This window comes from Lithobates pipiens, unplaced genomic scaffold, assembly GCF_037356315.1.
Source record: "Lithobates pipiens isolate NorthernLeopardFrog02 unplaced genomic scaffold, aLitPip1_a1.2 Scaffold_25, whole genome shotgun sequence".
In the NCBI taxonomy this organism is placed as follows: Eukaryota; Metazoa; Chordata; class Amphibia; order Anura; family Ranidae; genus Lithobates; species Lithobates pipiens.
The window spans coordinates 128,302,300-128,326,868 of NW_027507787.1; the positions used below are offsets into that span (position 1 = coordinate 128,302,300).

Genomic DNA, 24,569 nt, shown 5'->3' on the forward strand with positions numbered 1-24,569 from the left:
TTTTGGGTACACTGGAAATAGGACAGAACCTCTGTCAGATTTTTATTATAGTGGTTTGTGCCACCATTGCGGAAATTATGAGAAACCAGACTTTTTTTTTTTTTTAGTGGTGCAGGGTTAAATCCTGTGTCAGATTATTAATGCCTGCATTTTCTTGTGCCAGTGACAACCACTGTCTGCATTTCTTTTCATGTTGTCATAGGTACAGGAAGTGTGGTAAGATAACCCCCACATTGTCAAAAACAGCAAAAAAAAGTATTTAAAGTCAATTACTGAATTGTCCTACTGCTAAACTGCGCACACAGAGGATGCTTGCAGTTGTAAGTATCAGGGCTCATTTAGGCCTCTTTCACACGGACGATCCATTCAGGTCTGCCTGTCAGTTTTGCAGAGACAGACCTGTCTTCTTCCTGCTCAGCGTGGATCGACGGAGCGATCCCTGCTGAGAAAACGGATGTCCACGGGGCAGATCAGCAAGAAAGAGGCCTTAGACTTGTGATTGGGGCTGGCTTAACCAGTTTCAGACCAGACCAATTTGCTGGTCAAAGACCAGACCACTTTTTGCGATTCGGCACTGCGTCGCTTTAACTGACAATTGCGCGGTCGTGCGACGTGGCTCCCAAACAAAATTGACATCCTTTTTTTCCCACAAATAGAGTTTTTTTTTGGTGGTATTTGATCACCCCTGGGGTTTTTATTTTTTGCGCTGTAAACAAAACTAGAGCGACAATTTTCCCTCAGTTTAGGCCGATACGTATTCTTCTACATATTTTTGGTAAAAAAAAAAATAAATAAATAAAATAAAATCGCAATAAGCGATTATTGATTGGTTTGCGCAAAAGTTATAGCGTTTACAAAATAGGGATAGTTTTATAGCATTTTTATTAATAATTTTTTATTATTTTTATTTTTTTACTAGTAATGGCGGCGATCAGCGATTTTTATTGTGACTGCGACATTGTGGGGGACCCATCGGACATTTTTGACACATTTTTGGGACCATTGTCATTTATACAGTAATCACTGCTATACAAATGCAGCGATTCCTGTGTAAATGACACTGGCAGTGAAGGGGTTAACCAGTGGGTGGCAGTGTAGGGGTTAAGTGTTCCTAGGGGTGTGTTACTAACTGTGGGGGGGTTGGGCTTTCATTTAGTGAACACTGATCTCTGCTCCAATCACATGGAGCAGAGATCAGCGTCACTAGTTGCTAGGCAGAATGAAGAAATGCTGTTTACAGCGGCATTTCTTCATTTGGCCGCTCCGTGAGACGATCGTGGGGATGCCCGCGGCGATCGAGTCCGCGGGTCCCGCGACCGGACTCACGGGGGTCCCGACCAGCGCGGGAGCGCGCCGCCAGCGGCGCGCTCCCGATGGCAGGGCGGCAAATTTAAAGGGACGTACATGTACGCCCATTTGCCTGCCCGTGCCATTCTGTCGACGTACATCGTCGTGCGCTGGCCGGCAAGTGGTTAAAAATGCACAGTTGAGTCACATTTTTCAGTACCACCCAGCTGTCCCCTTAAAGCTGATGGAGGTGTGCACGTGCCTCTGTCTCCATGCCTACAGTAAACATTTTTGCCCCTGTTATATTCAGCAGGAATTACGGCAAAACCGGTTAGATGAAAATCAAAATTTGGTTAATATATGTAGTATATATTGGGCATAAAGATAAGATCATGAGACTGCCTGGGTTTTACCTAAAGCAGTTGTAACCCTAAAAAGTTAAGTAAAAAAACAAAAAAAAAAAAACAAAAAAAAAAAAGGAAAAAGAGCTTTGGTTCCTTTAAAGCATGATAAATACCACAGCTCTCTGCAGTGTCATTTGCCCAATTCTACATTGTAAAATACCTTGTTGATCCTGCCTATCCCTGTGTCCCACTAGGTGTACTGACCATGGTAATCATGGTTGCTGATCTACGATACCTTTGTCAGTTTACATTCCTCTGTCAACCCGTTGTGTGCTCAGAATCTCTCCCCCTCCCTCCCTGCCAATTTTGTGTGTGAGAGCCGATAACGTCCCACCCTTCCCCTCCTGCCACTATTCCCTGTGGCTGTAAAGTAAGATTCACAAATAACTGGCATCCCCTCTGTTGTATGAAGACAAATTGCTGTGTCAGTTTTTCTAAAATTGTAATCCTAAATACCTTCTTGCCAAGCTCCACTGAGTGGTCACGTGAACTACCTCTGCTGGCTGGCTGACGTCAGTGGGGAATCTCAGCCCCTCCCACTGCTCTCTTTAGATTAGGGAAGGAACATGACCGCACAGCAGAGCGGTGTAAAAGATATTTAGGATTATAATGTTAGACGAAATAACACGCAGTACTTTATATCTTCATAAACCACAGGGGATGCCAGTTATTTGTGAATCTGACTTTGCAACCGCTTGCTTTTCAGCAAAGCCATATATGCAGTAAGTGGTTAAAGCGCACATCCAAAAGCCCCCCAAAAATATAACATATTGTAGCTTACCAATCCTTAATGTGGTGGCTTCTTTAGATTTCTTATTTAGATGTCCTTTTCCTTTAGTTTTACTTTGTGATCTGTACTGTAACACATTTCATGTCTTAGGCCGCGTACACACGGGCGGACTGTTCGCCCAACCTTGTTCGGCAAACAGTTTCATCAAACAGTCCGCTCAAAATTTGCATGAGCGGACTTGCCCACACACGAGCGGACTGTTTGACGAACAAGGTTGGGCAAACAGTTCGCTCAACTTTTGAAATGAACGGACTCGCCCACGTAAGGCGGAGGCAAATCCGCCCATTTCGAGCGCGTGTACAGGTAGGCGGGGCCCGCGAAGGAGACGTCGCGGGCTCCGCCGCCTGGAATGGGCTTAAAGGGGAACCCCAACGCCGAAAAAAATCGGCGTGGGGGTTCCCCCCAAGTCCACACCAGACCCTTGTCCGAGCACGCTACCCGGCCGGCCAGGAAAGGGGGGCGAGCGAGCGCGCCCCCCCTCCTGAGCCGTACCAGGCCGCGTGCCCTCAACATGGGGGGTGCCTTGGGGAAGGGGGGGCCGCGCGGCCCCCCCCACCCCAAAGCACCTTGTCCCCATGTTGATGAGGACAAGGGCCTCTTCCCGACAACCCTGGCCGTTGGTTGTCGGGGTCTGCGGGCGGGGGGCTTATCGGAATCCGGGAGCCCCCTTTAAGAAGGGGGCCCCCGGATACCGGCCCCCCACCCTATGTGAATGAGTATGGGGTACAATGTACCCCTACCCATTCACCTGTGAACTAAAGTACAATAAAAAACACAACAAAGAGAAAAAATATTTTATTGCACAGCTCCGGGGGTCTTCTCGCCGGACTCCTCCGCTATGTGTGTGTAGCTCTTTTGCTAGCGGAGGAGTCCGGCTTTCTTCCTCCCCGCCGGCCTCTTCTCCCGACTTCGGGGGTCTTGTCCCCCTCTTCGGTTCTTCTGCCGGGCCACCGCGCCTGGTCCGGTGGCCCGGTCTTCTGTCGCCGTCTTCCGTTCTTCTGTCGCCGCCTTCGGTTCTTCTGCCGGGCCACCGCGCCTTCTTGTAGCTCTTTTACAGGCGGTGGCCCGGTCTTCTGTCGCCGCTGTCGTCGCCGCCGCCTTCCGTTCTTGTTCTTCTTGTTCTTCTTCTTCTCCTGGAGATGTTGACTCGACGAGCTCTCCGGCCGGAATGCCAGGGACACGCTCCGCTGCCACTTATATAGTGACAATGGGGCGGTGTCACATGGTATATGTCACATGGGTTGGTCACATGGGTTGATGTCACATGGGGACTATGACATCGTAAGGGGGCGGGGTCACCATGTGACCAACCCATGTGACATATACCATGTGACACCGCCCCATTGTCACTATATAAGTGACCGCACAGCGCGGCTCTGGCATTCCGGCCGGAGAGCTCGTCGAGTCAACATCTCCAGGAGAAGAAGAAGAAGAACAAGAAGAAGAACAAGAACGGAAGGCGGCGGCGGCGACAGAAGACCGGGCCACCGCCTGTAAAAGAGCTACAAGAAGGCGCGGTGGCCCGGCAGAAGAACCGAAGGCGGCGACAGAAGAACGGAAGACGGCGACAGAAGACCGGGCCACCGGACCAGGCGCGGTGGCCCGGCAGAAGAACCGAAGAGGGGGACAAGACCCCCGAAGTCGGGAGAAGAGGCCGGCGGCGGGGAGGAAGAAAGCCGGACTCCTCCGCTAGCAAAAGAGCTACACACACATAGCGGAGGAGTCCGGCGAGAAGACCCCCGGAGCTGTGCAATAAAATATTTTTTCTCTGTGTTGTGTTTTTTATTGTACTTTAGTTCACAGGTGAATGGGTAGGGGTACATTGTACCCCATACTCATTCACATAGGGTGGGGGGCCGGTATCCGGGGGCCCCCTTCTTAAAGGGGGCTCCCGGATTCCGATAAGCCCCCCGCCCGCAGACCCCGACAACCAACGGCCAGGGTTGTCGGGAAGAGGCCCTTGTCCTCATCAACATGGGGACAAGGTGCTTTGGGGTGGGGGGGGGCCGCGCGGCCCCCCCTTCCCCAAGGCACCCCCCATGTTGAGGGCACGCGGCCTGGTACGGCTCAGGAGGGGGGGCGCGCTCGCTCGCCCCCCTTTCCTGGCCGGCCGGGTAGCGTGCTCGGACAAGGGTCTGGTGTGGACTTGGGGGGAACCCCCACGCCGATTTTTTTCGGCGTTGGGGTTCCCCTTTAAGCCCATTCCAGGCGGCGGAGCCCGCGACGTCTCCTTCGCGGGCCCCGCCTACCTGTACACGCGCTCGAAATGGGCGGACTTTCCGAGCGGGAACAGTCCGCTCATTTCGAAAGTACAGCGGACAAGCCCACACACGGGCGGACTGTTCGCTCAAACACAGTTTCAGCGGACAGTTTTTCGGAATTTCCGAAAGACTTTGTCCGTCCAACTGTCCGCTGAAACTGTCCGCTGAAAGCCCACACACGAGCGGACTGTCCGCCCAAACACTGTTCAGCGGACAAGGTTGGGCGAACAGTCCGCCCGTGTGTACACGGCCTTAGGGTGTCTCCACGCTGGATGGATGAGCAACAGAGACACCTTTGGACAGCAGCATTGTCAATCTAGAGGGAGAGTACTGTAAAGTTGGTCATACATGGATCGAAATTTGACTGGTACAGCAGGGACCAGCAGAATTTCGATCTATAGAAGTACAGATTGATTTCTGTTTAACCGCCCTGTTGATATTTGTTTGCTCAGTGCTGCAGACTATAGACTGCACTGCAGATCTGTGTATTCTGATGGCAGGGAGATCTCCCCACTGTCCAAATACAATGACTCAGCGGAGAGGATTCCCGCATTCACATCGAATGGACTTGATCAAAATAATAAAGGTGAATTCTAGCAAACACTGTATAGGCAGTTACAACAAGCAATTGTTTTCCTTTTGGGATAAATGTTTTACCTTAAAGTGGTTGTAAACCTCAGACATGAAATGTGAGCATAGTAACCCATCGATCGCCGTCAGGTACACCGCAAAGACATCCCATTGTTGTCCACGCAGTCTTAATGCACTGCATTCCTATTCAAATCACAGGCGATTCTCTGCAGTGCGATTTGAGCAGATTAATTTTGTTTGGCTCAATTTGCCCCACACAAAAATAGGATTTTTATAACAGCTTACCTGTAAAATCCTTTTCTTGGAGTACATCAAGGGACACAGAGCACCATAGTAATAGCTATGTGGGTTATAGGCCACCTTCAGGTGATGAACACTGGCACACCCAAGACAGGAAGTTGCCTTCCTATATAACCCCTCCCATACAGGGAGTACCTCAGTTTTTGTAGCAAAGCAATAAGTATCCCAGCAAGAGGGGAGGGACCTCTGTGTCCCATGATGTACTCCAAGAAAATGATTTTTCAGGTAAGCCGATTTTTTTTATCGTATATCACGGGACACTATAGTAATAACTATGTGAGCCATCCCAAAGCAAATCTTATTTGAAGGGAGGGAGACACAACAAGCAAGGCGCCATCAGACTTGAGGACCTATACTGCTGCCTGCAGCACACTGAGCCCAAATGCGATATCCTCATGCCTTTTTACATCCACCTGATAGAATCTAGTGAATGTATGGACTGAACACCAAGTTGTGGCCTTGCAGATCTGAACCAAGAAGGCTTGGTGATGCACTGCCAATGAACCACTAACTGCGCTGGAATTTTCCCTTTTAAACCATAGGCCTGAATTATAACTTGCCAAAGCCACTTAGAAATAGTAGGACTGCCTGTCCTTTCCTAGGACCTTCTGGCAGCACAAATAAAACATCAGTTTTACGGATTTGAGCAGTCGTCTTTAAATAGACCTAGACTGCTCTCACCACATCAAGGGAATGTAGGGACTTCTCTTCCATAGAACAGGGTTCTGGAAAAAATGATGGTAGGACAATATCTTGGTTCAGATGGAAACCTGACACCACTTTAGGCAAAAAAAACTTGGATGAGGACACAACACCACATTGTCCTTGTGAATACTCAAATATGGCTTTTTACAAGAAAGAGCAACCAACTCCGATACCCTTCTTGCATGAGGATAGAGCAACCAGGAAAACAAATTTCCTTGTCAGAAGGACCAGAAGGAGGTTGTATTGGTTCAAAAGCCTGTTTTTGCAATACCGACAAAATTAAATTCAAGTCCCAAGGGTTCAAGGGTGACCTAACTGGTGGATTAAGCCACGTTACACCTTGCAAAAAAACCTGAACCAAAGAATGTGAAGCAAGTGCTCTTTGAAATAATACAGAAAAAGCTGAGACTTGACCCTTGATAGTACTCAAAGCCAGCTTCATCTCTACCCCCAATTGTTGAAAGGCAAGAATTCTACCTATGCTATATTTCCGAGGATGCCAACCCTTGGATTCACACCAGGAAACATAAGCCCTCCAGACTAACATATGACTCTGGAAGCCAGTTTCCTTGTATTGATCAAGGTAGAGACCACTGACCCAGAGAGTCTGCAATTTTTCAGACTGTGGGCTTCAATAGCCAACCTGTTAAACTTACAGTTTGTAAGGTAGGATATAATATTGGCCCCTGCGAGAGCAAGTCTAGATGAGGTGGAGGGTTCCATACCACCATTGTTACAAGCTTGCATACCAGGACCTTCTGGGGCTAAAAGAATCACTGGCTTCCTTTCCTGCTTGATCCTGCAAAGAACCCGTGGCAGTAACTGAATAGGGGGGGATTGCATAAAACATTGAGAACCGATCCCACGGGGTCACCAACATATCTGTCCCGCATGCGAGTGGATCCCTTGTCCTTGACAAAAAGTTGACAAACTTCTTGTTGAACCTGGATGCCAAAAGATCTATGTCCGGGATCCCCCATCTTTGGCATATTGCCATTGTTGGGGTGAAGGGACCATTCCCCCGGAAACAACTGCTGGCAACTCAAGTAGTCCGCCTGCCAATTCTCTATTCCTGGAATGAAGACTGCCAATAGGCAAGGTACATGCTTTTCTGCCCATGCTAGGATATGGTTCACCTCTCTGGACTGTGTAACTTCTGGTGCCCCCTTGGAGATTGATATAGACCACTGCTGTGGCATTGTCAGATTGGATCCTGAGAGGGCAATTCCGTAAGCTGAATGTCCAGGTCCTCAGAGCCACGCCGCCCGAATCTCTAGGATTTTGATGGGCAAGGCCCTTCCGGTTCTGGACCACTTCCCTTGGACAGTTGCCTGTTCCAGTACTGCTCTCCAACCCCGAAAGGCTGGTATCTGTCGTTACCACCTTCCAGGTAACTGGTTTGAAGGATTTCCCCTTTTGCAGATTCTTGGTTGTCCACCACCAATTGAGGCTCTGGCCACCTTTGGGATCAGACGCATTGGGAAATCTAGAGTTTGGACCTTTTTGTTCCAAGCAGATAGGATACTGTTTTGCAAGAGTTATAAAAGCAGAAGGTGCAATCAGTGCAGAAATAATAAAATAACCCTTTATGTATGCAAACTGAACACTAAAGAATTATCACAAAAATCCAAAGTAGCAAATATTGTATGAAAGTAAAAGCGCAGCGCAAGCAAATGACAGTCCAGAATATTGATGAAATGGCAATTCCCGGATTGAATAATTTTCAGTGTAAAAGTAATTCCAGAGAGTTAGTGGACAACAGGTCCCAGAAAACCTTCACCAGTGACGATAAAATCCACAATAGATGACAGTCCCTCCATCTCCGGTCTTATTTTCTACTCTCACCCGTATCCGCTGCTGTCCTTCAGAACAAGACAGACACATGTCTGTGTTTTTATGCCTGTAATCATTTTAAATGCGAGTAGTCCATGTGTGGACATAAATTTATAATTACACAGTGAGCACGTAGATCGTCTCTTTATTATATATGGTCTGATACCCTAATTGAGCCTTTGAGAAGTCTAGAGAGAAGTGTTTGATCCGTTTTTTACCCATTGGATAGGAGGAGTCCATGCCTTGAGGTGAGAGTAGAAAATATGATCTGGGAATTGCTGTTTCATCAATATTCTGGACTATCATTTGTTTGCGCCGCACTTTTACCTTGATACAATATTTGCTACTTTGGATTTTTGTGATAACCCTTTATGTGTGCAAGCTGAACACTAAAGAATTATTTTATTATTTCTGCGCTGATTGCACCTTCTGCATGTGCCAAGCTTATCCATGGAATATCCAAGAAACCCCCCTGCAATATCCTCCTGGTGGCTGAAACTAAGCACACTGTCTCCTGCTGACAAAGCGAGAGATACCGAATAGTGTGTAAAAAGGTATGTGCTCCCATACCCTCTAGTGGTGAAAACTAGGCATGACCACATTTACTCAAAAGAAGAAATCTATACGTGAACTTAAAGTTCCTTAGGAATCTTCACTTACCTTTTCCAACGCCACAGGATTCTGCTGGAAACCAGACAGACCCAACCTTCACCCATCATGGCGGGCTACGTTTAAAAAAATGTCAAGGATCAGGTCCCTTTTTATAAAGGGTCCACTCCCTTGGACCTGTATAGCACCCTGCTTGAAAACTATATGGTATTAGATGCATGACCAAAGCACTAGATCGCAGGGTCCAGTCCTCCAAGGAGAGGCGTTAGAGGCAAAACCTCATTCTTCCTTCACAAGGGCCAGGTACCATCCACTTTAGCCTCAGTGGCATTTTGGATGGATCCGGTCTGCAAAAGGCTGTTTGATCCAGTAAGGAGCCTTCCAGCGGAGCTCTTCATAGCACATCTTTAACCGTGACCAAAACTTTAGACACTGGCGAAAAAACTGAGGTACTCCTTGTATGGGATTATATAGGAAGGCAACTTCCTGTCTTGGGTGCGCCAGTGTCCATCACCTGAAGATGGCCTATAACCCACATAGTTATTACTATGGTGCTCTGTGTCCCATGACGTACGATAAAGAAAAAGGTGCAGACATCTTTTGTTTTGCATGCAATCCGATTCCTTCAATAACACTGTTCTGTCACTCATTTGGGGTGTCATTAATGTACACTGACAGCGGTAGCAGATCACATGAACAGAGTGCGATTTCAATGCAGTGCGTTTCCTGCACCACATGAATGTGAACCAGGGCTTAATCTGCAGATGAATGAAACAGAGTAGATACAAATTTAACGATGTTACTTTGAATGCCTCTTTTCCAGAACTGTGTTGATAAACACCGAGTCAGATAGCCTTTTTTTTTTTTTTTTTTTTTTTTTTTTTTTTTTTACAGCTGCTATAGGTACACACTAAGTCCTTGTATTATTTCAGAGCCCAGAATTGCTGGCAATGGGGAGGGGAGAATGCAGCAGGGAGCAGAAGGCCTGGATGTGCTATGCATCTCCTCTATATGGCATTAGCACTACTCCGTGGCCTTAGCTTATGCTGCGTTACAGGTGCTGGGAGGGGACCAATGGCAAGCTGAGTCCAAGGTAGGGCTCCAGGAAGAGGCTGTTGCTGATGGGCCATTGCTTCTCCTCCTGGCCGAACAGGAAGCGGGTCCTGAGACCAGATTGACTGGGAGTCCTAAGACTCCTTTGCCAATCGGATCTGAGGCCCGCTTCCTGATTGGCTGGGAGGAGAAGCAGGAAGACATTAGCCAATATTAATTCGCTAATGTCACACAACTGGGTTGGCTCAGGGCGCAGTGCCTCAGGCTCAGGTGGCCTCAAGCTCTAAACATATGCTTAAAAAAATAAAAAAACATTGAAATTCATGCATCTGGCTTCTGTGCGTGGAGATTAGGGGCCAGGCACATGGATTGGGGAGGAGGGGGGTGGCCCTATGTTTTTTTTCCATATATTGCGCATCTAGTGTCCACAAAAGACTCTGTGCATCGTCCTATGCAGGTGGGGGGCTTTTTGGGTTCTTTTGGCCCACCTCACTATATCCTGTTGGGTTACACTTCAACATTCAAATCATTAGTAAGACCTCACCTGCAGAGAAGGGCAATCAAACTGATAAGAGACATGGAGGAGCTCAGCTATGAGGAAAGATTAGAGGAACTAAATTTATTCACTCTTGAGAAAAGGAGAATAAGGGGGGATATGATCAACATGTTCAAATATATAAGGGGTCCATATAGTGAACTTGGTGTTGAGTTATTCTCTGTACGGTCAACCCAGAGGACACGGGGGCACTCTTTACGTCTAGAGGAAAAGAGATTTCAACTTCAAATACGGAAAGGTTTCTTCACAGTAAGAGCTGTGAAAATGTGGAATAGACTCCCACCAGAGGTGGTTCTGGCCAGCTCAGTAGATTGCTTTAAGAAAGGCCTGGATACTTTCCTGAATGTACATAATATAACTGGGTACCAACATTTATAGGTAAAGTTGATCCAGGGAAAATCCAATTGCCTCTTGGGGGATCAGGAAGGATTATTTTTCCCCCTGCTGTAGCAAATTGGAGCATGCTCTGCTGGGGTTTCTTTTTGCCTTCCTCTGGATCAATTGTGGGTATAAAAAATTGGATATATTGGATTGTACGATATTTTTTATTTTATCCATTTGTTTTTAAGGTTCAACTGGATGGACTTGTGTCTTTTTTCAACCTAACTATGTAACATGTGACATAGAATATATTTGCAGCCACACCAACAGCCCAAATTTACAGCCTTTTCATATCATATTTATGATGCACATTACTTTGTGTCATTACACATGTAATCATTTTGAATGAGCTTCCTAAACCCTAATCAATTCACATTAAGAAAAAAAAATGCAATATATTTAACAATAAGAAATGCACAGAACATTTGCATCTGTACACTGTGGCATGCTATAGCAATGGCAAGTATTAATTTCCCCACTGTATACATGCATTGGGTTGCTTTAAAGAGCGAAAGGCAAAAACACACATACAGCACATTAAAATGTGCATTGTCCTGTAAATTTAGCTCTTAATGTCATCCAGTTAGTGTCCATTCACACCAATTTAGGTGCATTGGTACACTGCACTGTTGTTCAGTCAATGACAAACTAATGCAACGCCACAGCACCCGTGTGGTTCAACACAACACAACTCATGGTGTCTTGTGTGGAGCTAAAATATGCAGCAGCATGCATAATCATTTGTGTTGAGGTGAACTGCAGCCCATTCACTCTCAACAATCTGCCTAACGCAGCTCAACCCAGAAAAATGTGTGCATTGCAGCATGTTACATAGTCTGGTTAAAAAACAAAAAAACAAAACACAACACATCCATCTAGTTCAACCAGCCAACTCTCCAACCAAGCCCCACTCCCTATATTTGGAGAGTAGCTCAACACCCCCATCTGCTGGTAATCTTAATGCAAGCTACACAAAAAACACTGAATAAAATATTTAATTAAATACAAAAAGATTTTATTTTTCAAATTGCAAAAACTGAACATCTTTTAAAATGTATATATTTTTCATGCTGTTTCCAGCTCTTTTCTTTGCTCATTGTTCCTTACCGAGTGTAGATATTAAAAAAAAAAAAAAAAACACCATTAGAAACTATGTAGTCCAAAAGACATATTCTTTGAAGGCACATCTGGACAGAGAACAGAATGTTATATTTTCCGTTATACAATTTAGTTTACATTACATTTTTTGTCTTTAACTTGAGCCTTTCACTTCTTTTTCTTTGTATGTCTGAATCCTCTCACAGATCCATGTCCAAAGCAGATTGTGGAAGGAACCCTAAAAAATAACAAAGGAAGCAGATTGTGGAAAGGTTTTCAATGCAGAAAAAATAGGATTTATAAAACGGCTTACCTTTAAAATCCTTTTCTTTGATGTACATCAGGGGGACACAGAGCCATAGTAATAACTATGTGGGTTATATCGGCGTATCAGGTGCTGGACACTGGCACGCTCCTTAAGGTGTGAACTTCCCCCATATTACCCCTCCCATTACTGGGAGTCCTCAGTTTTGTAGCCAAGCTATCAAAGTGTATAAGAAGAAGGGAGGGACCTCTGTGTCCCCTGATGTACGTCAAAGAAAAGGATTTTACAGGTAAGCCGTTTTAAAAATCCTATTTTCTTTACGTACATCAGGGGACACAGAGCCATAGTAATAACTATGTGGGATGTCCCATAGCAATGGCAAATGAAGGGGGGGGGGGCAGAATCAAGGAAACTGGAGCCCGGAGGACTCATACTGCAGCTTGCAGTGTATGCTGTGCCCAAAGGCCATATATCCTCATGACCATTAATATCGATGGAAAAAATAATAATAAAAAAAAAAAAAAAAAAATCGGATAAACGTCTGAACCAAAGACCAAGTTGCGGTCTTACAGATCTGAGACATAGAGGCCTAATGATGCACCACCCAAGAGGCACTAATCGCCCTGGATGAGTGTGCTCTTAATATGAGAAGGAAGAATTTTCTTCTTTAAGCTGAAGCTCGGTGAATCACTTGACAAATCCATTTGGAAAATAGTGGATCTTGACGCTGCCTGTCCACATCTTGGACCCTCTGGCAGTACAAACAAAACCTGTGTTTTGCGAACCTGAGCGGTAGCCCTTAAATGGATTCTGATCGCTCTTACTACATCAAGAGACTGTAGTGCTTTCTCTTCCCCAGATTAAGGCTTCTGAGGAGAAAGAAGGAAGAATAATATCTTGGTTTAAATGAAAACCTGTTACCACTTTTGGCAAGAATTCAGAATGAGGACATCAAACCACCTCATCCTTAAGCATGATGAAATATGGCTCTTACAAGACAGAGCCGTTAGTTCCAATACTCTTCTAGCAGAAGAAATGGCAAGCAAAAGAACCAAGAGAATTTCTTGTAAGTTTCAAATGGCTGATTTAACAAAGCCTAGAGGTGCCTTGATAGGGGGAATAAACTGTGTTACCCCCTGAATAAGCTACGCACCAAGAGTGGGAAGCAGAGGCCATAGGAAAAGACATAGACACGGTCTGGATCTGGCTCATGACGAAAGTCAAGGCCAGCTTCATTTCAGATCCCATATGCCTGCCTATTGACATACTTCCTGGGGTGCCAACCCCTGGATCCATACCAAGAAACCTATGCCTTCCAGATTCTATAGTAAGTGATTCTGGAAGCCGGCTTCCTGGCATTAGTCAAAGTAGACACTACTGAAGGAGGTCACCCACGATCTTTTATAGAGTGGGATTCAACAGTCAAACCTGTTAAACTCCTTGTCCGTAAAGTAGGATGAGATACCATACCTTGTGCAAGAAGGTCTGGCTATAATGGCAGAGTCCAAAAGACTTCAACTGTCCTCTTTATGATCTCGATAAATTAAGATCTTCTGGGACCCGCTGGGGCCACCAGAATCACCTCCTTCTGTTCCTGCTTAATCCTGCAGAGAAGGCGCAGAAATAGCAGAGCTGGAGGAAATACATAGATCAGTGAGAACTGATCCCCTGGGAAGACTAATGAGTCTGTTCCGCCTGCTAGCGGACCCCTTATTTGACAAAGTTGTCGACCTTATTAATGAATCTGGACGCGAATAGGTCCATGTCCGGAGTACCCCATCTGACATATTGCTAGGAAGATGTCGGGGTGAAGAGATCATTCTCTGGGAAATAATTGTTGGCGTCTCAAGTAGTACCCCTGAAATATTAAAATTGTCGATAGGCAAGGAGTGTTGTGTTCTGCCAAAGCTAGAACATTATTCACCTCTTTTTGGGCTGCACTTCTCGTGCCTCCCCTGGTGATCGATGTAAGCCACCGCTGTGGCTCTGTCAGACTGAATCCTGTCAGGACAGTTCCGTAATCTGACCACCAAGATTCTATGGCCAGATGTACTGCATGAAACTTCCAACAAAGTTGATAGGCAAGGTCCTCTAACCTGGATCATCTGCCCTAGACAGAATCTTCTTCCAGGGCTGCTCCCCAGCCCAGAAGGCTGGCATCTGTTGTTAACACCTTGCAGGATAAAGATTTTCCCTCCTGCTGGATAACGACCACCAATTTAGGCTCTGACCTATGTCGGGAGCCAAGCGTCTTGGAAACAAATAAGGCCTGAATCCTCTTTATTCCAGACCGACAGGATGGTGTCTTGAAGCAGTCTTTGAATAAAACTGCACGTAAGCGACGGCCCTGAAGGAGGCCACCATTTCCCCTAAAATCTCCTGCAGCCGAATTAAGGAAATTTTCCCTTATGCTGATAAGTTGAATTAGTCCTACAATTGAACGGATTTTACGTCTGGGGTAAGAATGCCTTCTTCCGTATGGTATCTATAACCAGCCCCCAAGTAACCTCCTTGATAGTTTTAAGGAGAATCTTCCTAGGCTGAGAATCCAATCTAGAGATTTCAGATATCTACAGCTGAGATCAGATTCTGTTTTTAGACCTGAGACTGAATGATCTATTAAAAGTAGATCATTTTAAGAGGCTAGGACCATTATGTCTTGAGCCCTTAACCTGGCTAAAGGAGGTGCCAGAATCTTTCAGAACACTCGTAGTGCTGTGGCTAAGCTGGATGGCAGTGCCACGATAGAAAAAATAATTTTAGATTTCAAACCGCAGAAATTTCTGGTAAGCGGGAAACTTTGGCACATGGAGATATGCAACTCCCCTCCTTGCAGGATGGACACAGCCGATCGAATTATGAAAGGATCGGATGTTCGAGTGCCGATTCAGATCTCCAAGATCTAGAATGGGTCATACCTCTCAGTATGTTAAATGGTGCTGCGCTCCACAAAAAAAAAAAAAAATTTTTTTTTATAAATATAGATGTATATCTTGATATATTTTTATGAATTATTATGAAATAGCTGCATATCAAGATATACATCTATATTTATAATTTTTTTTATTTTTTTTGTGGAGCACAACACCATTTAACATACATACAGCATATCTATTTAGGGGAGGGTTTGAGCCCCTGTCGGTGTTTTGCTGCAACCATAACTTTTTTCCTTTACTTGTTTAAACATTGTGGTGCAAGGATAATTTATAGCCAATACCTCTCAGTTTGGCCCTGAGACCTTAAAAGGTTTGCGCAAAAAAACAAAACAAAAAAAACCCTGTTCCACTAAGGCAGTGGTCGTGAACCCTGTCCTCAGGGCCCACTAACAGGCTAGGTTTGCAAGATAACTGAAATACATCACAGGTGATATCATTTGCTGCTCAGTGATTACTGTATTCTAGTCTGCATCTCCCCAAGCGAATACATAAAACCTGGCCTGTTAGTGGGCCCTGAGGACAAGGTTGATGACCACTGCACTAAGGGAATCTCTGATATCACTGACTGGGTAACAGCTGATCCAGAGGCCAGATAGAGAGACTTCTCTTCCTTTTTTTTCTCTGGAACCTTAGGGGCATTTTTTGAGGAGACGGACATTGTTGCATAAAGATTGCTGCATCAGCAGCCCCAAGGACCCCACAGGCAGCACCCATACAGGGCCCGAACCCCGGACCTTCGGATCGAAAGCTGACTGGGCCATCCGGGCTCTTGAAACTCTAGATGTAACTTAAAGAAAAAAAAAAATATTCGCAGAAATCCCTTTGCTCTTAACATCGTTGTTCCTGCCAGACTTTGAGAATCAGAAGGACCTTTCCCCTCACCTGAACGAGTGGGGGGTGCTCCTTCATGAGAATACCTTAGCATTCTGTTTTATGGGCTTTCCGCGCCCAAGATCCTGGTGCTGCCCCTGGGAACTAAGGCACAGGAGAGGCTGTGCGATTAAAGTAGAACTGTTTGAACCTCCATTTATTGGTAAAGAGAGCTTTACCCCTTTTGGATGTATTTATCCATTCTAACCCCAGGAAGGGACACATACTGGCTAAGGGTTTTCACCTGGTGCTTCGGCTGATTTATATTGTAGCCACCGACCTCTGCAAAAATGCACTAGTCCAAGTATAAGCCATAGCATCTGTGAGACACTTGTCGGGCCTGCTGATCAGGCAAAACTTTCAGCTATCTCACACCTGTTCCTTAACCCCTTGGAGTCCACATTCCAAGCACTGGCGTGACTCAAAATGTGCTCCACCAAAATAGTGGAGCAGACGTTAAAGGGTTAATGGACTGAGCTACTCCAATTGCAGTCAGAACTGAACAAGACATCTTTTCTTTAAAAGGAAAATCCCACCTTAACTTGCTGGATCCTTTAACATCAGTGCATTATCCACTGGACATGTGAGGCTCTGCTCACTGAGGCGATTGTAGCATTAATAGCTGGAACCCCCCCCCTCCCCCCATTTCTTTCATAGAAATGTTCCCATTCAGAATACATAGCTATGCATGAATAGGAGAAACATCCCCCAGGTGGGGGGAGGTCAAATTAACCCTATTAGAGGTAGATACCTCAAGAGCCTGTGCTGCAGGCAACAAAAGGGTTAAGTAAGGGAGTATACAGACACCTGACTTGTACTCCCTCCCTGTTAGGAGCCTCCAAAGAGGAAAAATAAGTATCTTCCAATATTTGGGACGATCTACCTGATCCCCAGCCTCCTGCACCTCAACAAGAGGGCCCTGAGGACTAGATGGGAATCTGCTATGTTTAGTCCTACTATGGAGAGACATCATAGCAATCTTTTAAATGGTAGAAGAAAAAAAATGTTTGTATGAAATACACAGGGACAGAAGTATTCTACACTGGACGGCTCATCTGACTGGCCGTATTTTTATTTTTACCTCTCAAGGGAGGAAGACATTCTTTTTGGAAGGGTTTTGGCGGTGGGGGGGGGGGGGTGGTGGGGGGGGATGTAAATGACGAGTGGCTGCGACCCACCGAAAAAACTTTTTTTTTTTTTTAAGAAAAAAAGAGGCAGCTGGCTGGCATTCAAAGGATTAGAAACCACCAATCTGGGGGCCCAGGAAGTGATCAGACCCCCCCTCCTTCATACCTGAGGGTCTGAGCTGGCTTGAATGGAGAGGAGAGTGGAGCTTCTGCTGTTTCCAGCGTCAGAATGGTGAGTGCTCAATACAGCACCCAGTGGTGACACAGACATGACAACACAATACATGGAAGGAGATGCTTTCCCGTACCTTTCCTCGCAGCAGGGTTTGTCCGAGATAAAAAAAAAAAAAAAAACAATCTTCGCCCTTCACGATCGGCTCTGAGACCTTGAAAGAAAACCTTCAGGAACAGGGGTACACTCAGGTAATCCCACAATCCTGGACCTGCGAGAAGACCCTGCCAGTAAACTTTTATTGGCCTTACTACCAAAAAGTACTGGATCCCAGGTTCCAGCTTAAAAGCATTCGCAAGCAAAACCTTGTGTCTTCGGATGATGAAGCCCGGGTACTGTTCATTTAATCCATTACGGAGACATCAGAATGGATCCAGTCAGGATGGCTGGCTCTCAAAGGATTACTGCCCGTGGAGCTCAGTACACACATCCTTACACGTGCCCAACACCTTAGACACTGGCGAAAAAACTGGAGGACTCCCAGTAATGGGAGGGTTATATGGGGGAAGTTCACGCCTTAAGGGGCGTGCCAGTGTTCAGCACCTGATACGCCGATATAACCCACATAGTTATTACTATGGCTCCGTGTCCCCTGATGTAAGAAAATTAATTCATATTTAAAACGTAGTTATATGGATTTTGACATCTTTAGTTAGGTGATAACCTGAGGTCCGTTTGGTTGTCCCACTTGTATTTGCTTTAGCCAGATTTACTTGTAGTTTCCATTAACCATGCTAATACATTTGAGGGCCCCTACAAAGCCAACTGTTTACAGTGCCTTGAAATTTTCCAAATTTTGTCATGTTACAACCAAAAAATAGGATTTTTATAACAGCTTAAATGTAAAATGCTTTTCTTGGAGTACATCATAGGACACAGAGCTCCCACCCCTCTGTTTTATGGGGTGAAAGTATATTGCTTGGCTACAAAACCCGAGGTACTCCTGGAAGGAGGAGGGGTTATATAGGGGAGTCAACTTCCTGTATAAAATCCTATTTTCTTTATCATACATCATAGGACACAGAGCCTCAAGTATTTACTTAGTGGGACGTCCCATAGCAATGCTACTTGAGGGGAGGGAGACACAACCTGTAGGACACCCCCAGACCTTGAGGACTTTTACTGCTGCCTGCAGCACACTGCGCCCGAAGGAGATATCCTCATTCCTTCTTACATCCACTTGATAAATTTTGTGAATGTATGGACCGAAGACTAAGATGCGGCCTTGCAGATCTGAGCAAAAGAGGCCTGGTGACAAACTGCCCAAGAAGCACTAACCACTCTGGTAGAGTGCACTTTAACTTAAAAAGGGGGAATTCTACCCCTTAAATCATAGGTTTGAATTATAACTTGCTGAATCCACTTGGCAACAGTGGATTTTGACGCTGCCTGTCCTTTCTTAGGACCCTCTGGCAGAATAAATAACACATCAGTCTTACGAATCTGAGCAGTTTTCTTTAACTAGATTTTCACTGCTCTAACTACATCAAGACAAATGTAAGGACTTTTCTTCCCTGGAACATGACTTTGAAAGTTGAGATAACTGACCTGGAAAGCCCACGTTTCTTCAGAATGGGGGTTTCAATAGTCAAGCCATTAAATTTAGCGTTCGTAAAGTAGGATGGAATATTGACCCTGCGAGAGCAGGTCTGACTTTAGTGGGAGATGCCAAGGACCCTCCACTGCCATCTTTACCATCTGTGTACCATGACCTTCTGGGCCATACTGGTGCTACCAGAATTACTGGCTCTCTTTCCAGCTTGATCCTGCAAAGAAGTCGAGGCAGCAACTGAAAATTGGGGGAAAAGCATAGATAACTGAAAACTGATCCCACGGGGTTACCAGCGCATTTGTTCCATATGCGAGTGGATCCCTTGTTCTGGACACAAAGTTAACTAACTTCATGTTGAATCTGGATGCTAAAAAATCTATGTCCGGAGTCCTTCATCTTTGGCAAGCGGCTCGTAAAACATTGGGGTGAAGAGCCCATTCCACCGGGAATAACTGTTGGGGACTTAGATAGTCGGTCTGACAATTTTCTACTCCCGGAATGAAAACTGCAGATAGGCATGGGACATTCCTTTCTAGCCAAGTTAGAATATGGTTCACCTCTCTCTGAGCTGAGACACTCTTTGGTGATTGATATATGCCACAGCCTTGGTGTTGTCGGATTGGATCCTGACAGGACAATTCTTTAACCTGGAAGTCCAGGTTTTCAAAACCAGACACACTGCCCAGATCTCTAGGATGTTGATGGGCAGGGCTCTGTCGAGTTTTGACCACTGTCCCTGGACAGTTGTCTTTTCTAGTACCACTCTCCAGCCTGAGGCTGGCATCTGTTACTACTTTCCAGATAAATGGTCTGAAGGATTTCCCTTTCAGTAGATTCTGGCTTTGTATCCACCAATTGAGGCTTTGGGACACTCTTGGAGACAGCTGCATTGGCAAGTCCAAGGCTTGGATTGTCTAGTTCCAAGCAGAGAGGATACTGTTTTGTAACAGTCTTAAATGGAACTGGGCATAGGGAACTGCTTCGAATGAAGCTACCATCTTTCCTAACAACCTCCTGTAAAGGCGAATTGAAGGATTTGCTTTTGACCTGGCCATCCATACCAGCTCTCATATGGAGCTGATCTTTGCTGAAGGCAAGAACACCCTTTTCTGGGCTGTATCTATGATCAAGCCTAAATAATCCAGCATTCTTACTAGTTTTAAAGGAAGACTTCTCTAGGTTGAGGATACAACGGAGACTTTTCATGTAACTGGTTGTAATGCGTACGCATTGTTTTAAGCGAGTCACTGACTGGTCTATTAATAGATCATCTAGATACATCAACACTGTTATGCCCTGTGCCCTTAACCTGGCTAGAGGTGGGGGCAGTATTTTTGTGAATACCCGTGGTGCTGTGGCTAGCCCGAAGGGTAAGGCCACAAACTGAAAGTGTTGTTCTACTTCGAATCACAGAATCCTTCGGTGATCGGGAAATATAGGGACATGCAGATATGCATGCCTGTTGTCGATGAACGCCAGAAGTTCTCCCCCTTGTAGGATGGAGACCGCTGACCTGATTGACTCCATGTGAAATGAGCGGATTTCCAGGAACCAATTTAGATTTTTTAGATCCAGAATGGGTCTGACCTCTCCATTCGGTTTTGGTACCATAAACTGGTTTGAATATAATCCCAAACCTTGTTCTTCTGTGGGGATCTGTACAATTACCCCTTGAGTCAATAAATCGGTCCAATACTTGAAGCAGGGATTGTCTTTCCTGGATCCTTGGGAACGGTTGATCTCAGAAAATGAGATGATGCAAACTCCCGAAACTCTATCTTGTATCCTAGATTCACTGTGGAGAGAGCCCACCTGTCCTGAGTTTCCCTTTGCCAGACTTCTGCAAAATGCAGAAGTCTTCCCCTCACGTTGAGGGGAGACGACTCTTCATGAAGAGGTCTTAGTATTCTGCTTTGCAGTTTTGTGGCTTCAGGTCTTCCTTTGAGCCTGGACCTGATCCTGCGATTTTCCTCTGGAATCTGACGGTGGAAGCCGTCGCCACTGCCTAGAGGCGGATGTACTTGGCGCAGGAGAGAAAGTCTGTTTAATTGAAGGACGTTTATACTTTCTTTTGACTGGCAAAAGAGTACTTTTTCCACTGGAAATTGTGTAGATGTATTTATCCAAATCATTGCCAAATAGTCACTTCCCAGGAAACTAGACTTTTGCAGGGTGCTTCGGCAGACCAACCCTTTAGCCAAAAGGTCCTACGCATACGTACAAGCACAAATGCAAGGCGAGATGCCTGGTGAATAGAATTCTTCATAGCATCTATGGCAAAACATAATGCTTTTGGTAACTCGGCAAACTCACGGGCCTGTTGTGCAGGGAACTCGCTAAGGGCCTCTGTGAAGTGGTCCTTTAAGGACTGACAGATGCCTATAGCTGCAATTGCAGGCTGAACAGTACCTGCTAGCGAAAAAGGATTTTAACAGGAATTCCAACTTTTTGTCTGCTGAATCCTTTAGCATTTGTACATTGTCCACTGGAAAAAGTCAAACTTTTATTCACACTGGAAATCGCAGTGTCTACTGCTGGAACTTTCCATTTTTTGGTGAATTTTCCCTCAATGGGATAGAGAGCTGAGAATCTTTTTAGAGGAAGGAAATGCTTGTCCGGATGATCCCATTCAGTATACATAAGCTTCTTTAGTAAAGTGTGGACTGGAAAGCATGCACTGGTTGTGAAGGTTTCAAGGAACCCAAAGAAGAAACCAGACTTTCAGCTGACTCTGTTAAGGGTAGCATGAAAGTGGAGCGAACCATGTCTAAGGATTTGTACCTCAGATTGTGAAGCTGAAACTTCAACTGTTTTCTCTGCAGAGGAGTAATCGGTTTGTTTTTCCCGATCGTTTGAAGGCAATACCTCATCCTGTCCCCACTGTTCCCTGGGTAAAGGGTTTGGAGTGGGAGAGAGGATCTAGCAAGCTTCCTATCTCCTTTAATGGAGGATGCGATTAAAGAAGCTAATCTTCCTTCTAAGCCTTGCAAGGCAGAGGAAAATACATTTTCAGTCACGTATACAGGGGCTGAAATGTGAAAAGCAGCACCATCCGGTTCCAACGGCTCACCCTGGCTTGCCATGTCAGGTATCTCCGGAAAAGATGACACTGTGGAGGCACGACTGGAGTTCTCAGCGCCTGGGGGTGGTTTTGGTGCCTTAGTAGTAAGCTTTGGAGCCATAGTGCAAAGCACAAAAAAACAGAGGCACTCTAAGAACTGTTCTATTTACTTGAAAAATAGTAGGAAAAACAGTGGCAGAATAGAATGATCTAATGCTAAACAATAAGGCCGCGTACACACGGGCGGACTGTTCGCCCAACTTTGTCCGCTGAACAGTGTTTGGGCGGACAGTCCGCTCGTGTGTGGGCTTTCAGCGGACAGTTTCAGCGGACAGTTTGACGGACAAGGTTTTTCGGAATTTCCGAAAAACTGTCCGCTGAAACCTTGTTTCAGCGAACAGTCCGCTCGTGTGTAGGCTTGTTCGTCAAACAAAGTTGCGCGCATGCTCAGAAAGGATTTTCACGCCGAAAGCTATAATGCAGTGTATAGGACGTCGTATTTTTCGTCCCGTCGTACGTGCCGTTCACGTCATCGCGCACGGTTTCAGCAAACTGTTCGTCCGTCGTGTGTGGCCATGTCCGTCCATGCTAAGTTTGAGCGGACTGTTTGCCGAAACTGTTTGACGGACAAAGTTGGGCGAACAGTCCGCGCGTGTGTACGCGGCCTAAGTCTTTTCTTGTACTGCAAATGCCTGTGTAAACAACTCACATGCACCAGCGCTTCTGTGTCCTGTGGCAGCCTTGCTTCAGCTGCTCTGATGAACACTGTCTGCCAGAGTATGACTTTTAAGCTTTTTCAGGTGTGAGCCTGATTGTCTATGTGCCGTGCATTGGCAAGGACGCCGAGTCCGCACATAGCGCCAACCGGTTAAGCCAAGCCCCTTCCCTGCCCTCTGTCAACAGCCTCGTGCGCGCGCGGTGGCTTCATTTGAGCACACATCAGAGGAGACTGCAGCCACAAATGGCAAGTAACTGTTTCCTAGGTTCTAGCAAGAGTCACCCCGGAGGGGAGACGGGTGGGGGAGGGGGGAAAGGGTTTTACACAGCCTTTTTTTTATCAGCTTTTCATATTTACCGTATATACTCGAGTATAGGCCGACCCGAATATAAGCCGAGGCCCCCAATTTACCCCCAAAAAAACTGGCAAACTTATTGACTCGTGTATAAGCCGAGGGTGAGACATGCCTGTCCATCCCTGTGTGTGTGTCCGTCCATCCCTGTGTGTCCGTCCATCCCTGTGTGTCCGTCCATCCCTGTGTGTCCGTCCATCCCTGTGTGTCCGTCCATCCATCCCTGTGTGTGTGTCCATCCATCCCTGTGTGTGTGTGTGTCTCCATCCATCCATCCATCCATCCCTGTGTGTGTGTCTCCATCCATCCATCCATCCCTGTGTGTGTGTGTCTCCATCCATCCATCCATCCCTGTGTGTGTCTCCATCCGTGTGTGTGTGTGTGTGTGTGTGTGTGTGTGTGTGTGTGTGTGTGTGTGTGTGTGTGTGTGTGTGTGTGTGTCCAGCCTACCTGTGTCCCGAGCCTTTGTCCCGAGCCTCCGTCCCGTGCCTTGCCTCCGTCCCGTGTCGTGCCTTGCCTTGCCTCCGTCCCGTGCCGTGCCTTGCCTCCGTCCCGTGCCCTCTTCGTCGGCGCCTCGGCGGCCATTGTAAAATTCAAAAGCCGCGCCTCCGCCTTCGCCTGTGATAGGCGGAACACTGAATTTCCCAGCAGCCTGTGTTCCGCCTATCACGGACATCGTATCATCCTCGTCCGTAGTACGAGGATGATACGATGTCCGTGATAGGCGGAACACAGGCTGCTGGGAAATTCAGTGTTCCGCCTATCACAGGCGAAGGCGGCGCCGGAGGCGCGGCTTTTGAATTATAGAATGGCCGCTGTCTGTCTGCTCGACACGCTGATCGAGCGGGCAGACAGCGATGACTCGAGTATAAGCCGAGGGGGGCACTTTCAGCCTCAAAAAAGAGGCTGAAAATCTCGGCTTATACTCGAGTATATACGGTATGTTTAAACATAACATGTATCCCCCATCCACTCAGTTTGCCCATTTAGGGGGGAGACGAGACCCTCCTCCAGCTGCTGAGACACACTCTGTTTTAGCGCAGATCTAAACAGGGTCTATACCAGTGATGGCGAACCTTGGCACCCCAGATGTTTTGGAACTACATTTCCCATGATGCTCCACTACACTGCAGAGTGCATGAGCATCATGGGAAATGTAGTTCCAAAACATCTGGGGTGCCAAGGTTCGCCATCACTGGTCTATACACTATTACTCACTCTAGAGGGGTTTTTAAGGCATTACAATATAATTGAAAGAAAAAAAGTCATAGGTGGACTTTGAAGTTCCTATGCTTTTCTCTTACCTTTTCCTCGCTGCAGGATACTGCTGTAAACAGACAGATCCAAACTTCTCCCATCACGACGGGCAGTGTGGTTAAACCTTCAAAGACTGGGGCCCTTTTAATAGAGTTCCACTCCTTTGGACCTTGTATAACACCCCTCAGGATAGCTTTAGGTAATGTAGCAAAACCAAAAAGAGTCCTGGTTCCAAAGGTACAGCGCTCAAAGAGGAGCATTACAGGCAAAACCTCGTTCTTCTATGCGAGGCCCGGGTACCATCCTGGAGCAGCAGTGGCGGGATGGATCC

At 46.2% G+C, this 24,569-nt stretch overlaps 1 protein-coding gene across 1 annotated transcript in view; it reads right to left on the bottom strand.

The window, feature by feature from the left end:
* Positions 1-11,763: 11,763 nt before the first annotated feature.
* ZNF511 (zinc finger protein 511) overlaps positions 11,764-24,569 on the bottom strand; it is a 52,058-nt gene continuing 39,252 nt past the window's right edge. Inside the window, exon 6 of the mRNA XM_077454861.1 lies at positions 11,764-12,106. Within this exon, the coding sequence (XP_077310987.1) occupies positions 12,037-12,106 (70 nt within the window). The 3' untranslated portion in view covers positions 11,764-12,036. The remainder of the gene's footprint in view (positions 12,107-24,569) is intronic.